Raw genomic sequence first — 6,360 nt, 5'->3', positions numbered from 1 at the left:
CATGACTCAATTATGGCGGTAGTAGACAAATTGAGTAAAACTGCTCACTTCATATCGATGAAATCCACTTACAAAACTGTGGAAATCGCAAACATATTTATGAAGGAAATTTTTCGTCTGCACAGAATACCCAAGGTGGTCATTTCTGATAGGGATGTAAAATTTACATCCACATTCTGGAAAACCCTTGTTTTAGGATTGGGTGCTAAGATGCAATTTAGTATTGCCTACCATCCTCAAATGGATGGACAAACCAAGCGAGTAAATCAAGTGCTGGAGGACATGCTACACATGCTTGTGACGTAGCAGCCATAGAAGTGGGAAGGTTATCTCCACGTAGTGGAATATGCATATAATAATTGTCCTCATATATCAGTGGGCATGATCCCCTTTGAGATATTGTATGGAAGAAAGTGCAGGGTGCCCATAGATTAGAATAATCTAGTTAATAAGCTAGCATTGGGTCCTAACATGCTAGTAGAAATGGAGGATACTGTTAAGAAGGTTCAAAAAAGTCTAAGGGTTGCCCAAGATAGATAGAAAGTGCGTGCAGAAAAAAATATGACATACAGAGAATTTCAACCGGGAGATCACATATATTTAAGAGTAAAGTTCAAGAAAAGTTCCTTACAATGGCAGGGTTGTGCTAAGTTAGCACCCCAGTAATGTGGACCTTTCCAAGTCTTAGAACGGATTGGGATGGTGGCCTATAAGCTTGCATTACCAAGCCACATTTGGGTCCACAATGTGTTCCACGTGTCTTTGCTAAAACAATATGTGTATAATCCTTTCAATATCATTAATTGGGAAAATAATTAGGTAATGAGTTCAGTGGAATATATGAATTTTGGATGGACTCTTTTGAAAAAGGTTGTGACTATGAATTTCTTTTGTGTAGGTCAAGCCAGAAGGAGAGTTTCTGGCAGAACATCTTAGTATTCTCGATCAGAGAGAAACCACCTTGTGGAAGTGATCCATCATCCATGTTAAAATGTAGTAGAAGCACTTTGACCTAGATGAGGCCACTTGAAAATAAGAGGAGTTTATGAATAAAAATTATCTGGCTTTATTTTCTAAAAGTGGAGACAACACTAGGGATAGTGTTCCACATACGCGGGGTGAGATGTAACATCCCAAGATGCATAAAAATTACTATGGTTACTAAGTTGATCTTTACCATTTATTACTTTAGTTTTATTACTTTATGATGTTAAATAATAAATCACTGAGGATGGAAGGCCAAGAAATGTATATTTGATTACCTAAATTATTGGTAATTGGGAGTCCATATACTTTAACAAAAATAGAAACTATTTACATTAATTAAAAGAAACAGTTACAAAACACAGTTACCCATCTACCTTGAAGGGAGATTTAGATGGGGAAAAAATACCAAGGAGAGATCCTAAAGTTAGGTTGAATAAACTAGTGGAAGAATTCTTAAGAACAGTCAGCAAAAGTATAGGACTTGAGGTGGGACAGGAGTTTGGAGGCCCAAGTACTTGACTGTGGCTGGAATTATTTCAACTATGAATAGAATAAAGTGCTAAGAGGAGGGTCTGGACATAATTGTGAGCCTCATGGCTGGAAGGAGAGACCTTCCAGAAGGTTTTGGATATTACGGGTTACTAATATTGAACAAATAAGTATTATAGAAAAATTCATTACAAATTAATGTTGGACTGTGGAAAATAATCTAATGATAGAGTAGAACTTTTCATTATGAATTTATGTTAGAAGAAGTACTTAAATAACATAATAAATTAAAGAAAGAAATTCCTTGAAAGTGCACTATTACAGAGAGTAGAAATTACCAGTTTTGCAAATGAAACCATAGACAATTCATTATGGCAAAGCATGAGGAAATAAACAATTAATATTAGTAAAGTATGGAAGAATATTTTCATTCAATAGATAATTATTCAAACACTCTTAAATAGTAAGAGTAATTTATTATAACAAAGCAATGAAATAATTTGTATGAGACATTATAAGAGCGTTGTAGAATGGTCGATATGAAACACTACAAGATTACAGTAGAATCTATCTCTGTATTAAACCAAAATTCATGTGTATATAAATTGTGTTAAAGGACACCGAGCTACTATAGAAATGGATTAATTATTAAACCACATGCCATTATAGTAGTAATCTAGGAATGCTTAATATTTAACGAAATCGTTCTGGATTTTCCGAACAAAACAACCAATACCCTTAGCAAGGAAAAAATAGGTATTCTCAGGCCAACATACAATTTAGAGAGAAAATAACTACACTATTATTTAAACAATAGGACATTCGGAACGAATTAAATAGGTTTCGCAGTAATAACTTAAAGAACCGTGCTACAATTCAAAATGGGTCTACAGCCTGAATGTGTTGACATAACCCGAACCCTAAAAGACTATCTTGTGTTTAAATAACTCAAAACATTACATAATATAGAAAATACCCTAAAAAACACACATAGTCGATCAAGCCCTGATTGTTCACAAAAAACATGTATGTGTCCTGCACAGTATTTGGCCAATACCCTTATATTGCTAATTAAATGAAAGCAAAACTTTATGCAAGTCTCAATTTAAAAGCTCGGTTCAATGCTTACCCTCTTTCCCTAATAATTAAACATCTTATAGCTTAAATTCCATACACCAAAGGTAGAAGTTCCAACCTTGACACAAACATGGACGCCATAAGTTTTTAAGTCCTTAAGGGATGCTGTCCTAGCCATATATGACTATTTGAGCATATGTGTAAGAGTACCTGTCACAAACACTGAAACAATGGATTTAGTATGCATGTAATTATACATCATATGCTAACAAAGAAATGCCTATAGGAGGGGCATTTTACCTGATTTTGGAGATTTCCCTCTTTGAATACCTCACCTGCATGACAACGAACAATTTCATTAAAAAGAAAGAAACGAATTGAAATCTAAATCCTATTAGCAGCTAGAGGCAAGCCTTTCCAAAAATTCAAAACTATACTGATGAGGGTTTACCTTCCGGAAATGGTCCTTGGAATAGAGTATTCCCTTTAGTATCAGAAGCTCCTTGAACCAACCCTGTCTAGTGGAGGCGAACCATTAAACTCAGTACCAGATGAAAACCCCAAGCGAAAGATGTATTCATACAATACTGACAAATGAAACCATGTATTAATAGTCCGTCGAGGTTACCTACCATCGTAGGTCTAACCATCGCAGCCATCTCACACCACAGAAGGATCAATATTCAGCCTAAAACCTCACCTGTCCAAACCATCGTAAAGCAGCAAGAAGCCTTGTAACGACAACAACAATGACTCTAGCAAATGTCGGCCACGAAAAGTTGGTTAGGGGATTAAACCCTAAACACTCCCCATCGTCAGATCGCTTGGCGGAGATCAACGGACATAAAGTAGGGCAATTTTCGCGAGTAATTGGAACCAATTAGTAGACACATGTAGCTTCCTGGATTAACCACATGCTGCATGTCCCCACATACAAGAGCGAGCTCGTCAAAGCGTGGGCAAGGACGGCTAACCAACCGGAGGCCATGCGCGTATTAAACCATATTGTCCATGCAATCCTTGTTAACTGTGTAATATGATATCACACGAATTGCATATATGTGTTTTTTGGTTTTGCGGACTTAAATCACTAATGTATTTAATACTTCCATAACCCATGATAGGTCCATTATCCAAAACCAAATATATGCTTAAGTAAATTTATTTATTTATTTATGTATATTTCATAAGTTTATTTGCTTAATTGTTACAAATTTAATATCGCTTAGCTTTTAAATAAAATCACATATTTATACTATATTTTTATATGGACAAAACACAAAATTACATCTAACTACACCTTCATATAATCTTCTTAACTTTTAAATCTAAACACATATTTATACTATTTGAACAATATAGATATCCTATAGACATAACACAGAATTACACTACACCTTCATATAATCTTCTTAACTTTTAAATCGGAACACATATTTATACTATTTGAACAATATAGATATCCTATAGACACAACACAGAATTACACTTCACTCCACTTCTATGTAATCTTCTTATAGTTGCATATAATTTTAACTCTCACGGGAAGTTATTCCCTTCCGTTATAATTAAGTCAACCTTATTGATTTATTCTTGAAAACAGTTTAAAAGTTGCTATTGCCTTCCGTTATAATTAATTCACAACCTTATTGATTTATTCTTGAAAACAGCATAAAAGTTATCAAATTATTTGCGAAAACATTTAAAAAGTTCACATCATATTATTTATTTTATTTATTTGTGAATTGCGTTAAATACAAGTTTTTGGTTTTTCTTTTTTCAAGTTTTTCTGAACATTCAACTGCTTCCATGTTGTAACGTGAAGAGATGATACCCACCGATGGGAAAAGAGAGCAGAGTGTCTGCTTCATGGCGGCCACTAAAATAGCTGCCTTTATTATCAACATAGGCAGAAGTCCCTGTGACAAATCTGAGAAGTTGGAAATCCCGATGGACCTATGCTGAGTAGAGAATATGTGGGCTCATGTCGGTTTCAGCAAATATTGAGAGTATTATGTAAGAAGAGGAGAAGATATTAAAGCAACTCGACAATGCTAAATTTCCAGCTGCGGACGAACAGAGCAGTACACGGCTGCAAGTTGCAAACTGCATGGGACCCTGGCACGGTAAAAGAAAGGAAAATGGCAGGGCCGCCCTGCTCAGCCCATATGGAATCTTTTTAGATATTTTGAGTTGGCAACCAATAAATCCCATGCTATTGGGCCATTAATGCATAAGATTTATTGGTTGCCAGCACCTTATGGCTACCATGAACCATGAAAGACATACATATCCATGGACATTCCGGAAACTCCATCACTCTACCTCCGGCAAGCTCCAGTATTCAATGTAATTAATGCAGATATAGTACAGCCCGACCCGACATCCATCGTAGCACTCCTTCCTAGCATATTTCAAACTCAGCCAGCGGGAAATTTCAAAATTTGAAATGAAATATGGTAGGGACTGTATGAATATTTCGAAAATCCGTAGGATCACTTCTCATATTATCTTTCAATTGGCAATTGCCTGTCTGAGCCATGCTCAATCTGAGCAGATGAATGGAAATGGCGAGGGGCCGGAGATCGGTATCGATCTGGGGACGACGTACTCGTGTGTGGGAGTATGGCGGAATGGCAGAGTGGAGATCATCGCCAACGAACACGGGAATCCAATCACTTCCTCCGTTGTAGCCTTCAATGATAAAGAGCTCCTTATTGGAGAATCCGCTGAGAACCAAGTTGCCAGAAATCCCCACAATACAGTTTTTGGTCAATAATCATCAACTACCATCTATACGATTTTATTTGTTACATTCTTCCTCTTTCCGTCAGAATTGAATATGTTTTCGGGGTCTTTTGTTCTACTCCGATATTTTCATACTGAGTTGTATGTTTGCGGGGTCTTTTGTTCTACTCCGATATTTTCATACTGAGTTGTTTTGTTAACATATTGCAGATGCAAAGCGGTTCATTGGAAGGAAGTTCTCTGATGCGTGCGTTCAGAGCAATTTGGGGTCATGGCCTTTCAATGTCATTCCAGGAGCTGGTGATAAGCCCATCATCGTTGTGACATACAAAGGGGAGGAGAAGCATTTTGCAGATGTTAGGATAGATTTGTTCAAGAAGTGCATGGAGACGGTTGAAAAATGCCTGAGGGGCGCCAAGATGGACAAGAGCTCGATCCATGATGTGATTCTTGTTGGTAGGTCTACTATGATTCCCAGAGTGCAGTCCTTATTGCAAGGAACTCTGGAAGAATATTAACCCAGATGAAACCCGTTTGTTTTCTAATATTAAATACTCTTTTCCATCGACTCCGAGATTTAATTTTCTTACACATTAATATCATTTAAAACGTTTATTAACAATTTGTTTAAGTGGATTTAAGCAGTATTGTGAACATCTGAATTCTGATCAAAGGCCTTTATGTAGAAGTTCTCGACTGTTATTATCAATACCAAGGATCTCTCAAGTTCTTGATTGTTCTTATCAATACCAAAGGCATGGATCTCTCTAACCGAAAAATTAAGGATGTGGCATCGATCTATCACAATACATATTTTGGCTTCAATATCGTTTCAATATACATAGTTATATGTATATCATTTCAATATATATAGTTTTGTCTATATCGTTTTAAAAGGCTTCAACAATATACATAGTTTTCTATACATCGTTTAAACCGATATAGTTTTTTTATAGTATTTTATTTTTATTTTTTTACACTATAGTCTTCTTTTGCATCTCGTAGTTTTCACTCTAGTTTTCCTCTCTTGAATTGTATAGTTTGCATTCTGTTGGCGAT

The 6,360-nt window shown here is 36.0% G+C and overlaps 1 protein-coding gene across 1 annotated transcript; it reads left to right on the top strand.

The window, feature by feature from the left end:
• Positions 1 to 5,022: 5,022 nt before the first annotated feature.
• On the top strand, positions 5,023 to 5,828 carry LOC149169812 (heat shock cognate 70 kDa protein 1-like). Its single transcript, XM_089427170.1, has 2 exons — positions 5,023 to 5,324; positions 5,512 to 5,828. Exons 1-2 carry the CDS (start codon positions 5,024 to 5,026, stop codon positions 5,817 to 5,819), a joined length of 609 nt encoding a protein of 202 aa, XP_089283296.1. The 5' UTR covers position 5,023; the 3' UTR covers positions 5,820 to 5,828.
• The last annotated feature ends 532 nt before the right edge of the window (positions 5,829 to 6,360 follow it).

Source organism: Pinus tabuliformis, chromosome 4_2, assembly GCF_031772625.1.
Source record: "Pinus tabuliformis cultivar Carrire ecotype Pingquan chromosome 4_2, CPIR1, whole genome shotgun sequence".
Lineage (NCBI taxonomy): Eukaryota > Viridiplantae > Streptophyta > Pinopsida > Pinales > Pinaceae > Pinus > Pinus tabuliformis.
This window is presented reverse-complemented; position numbering and strand designations above follow the sequence as displayed.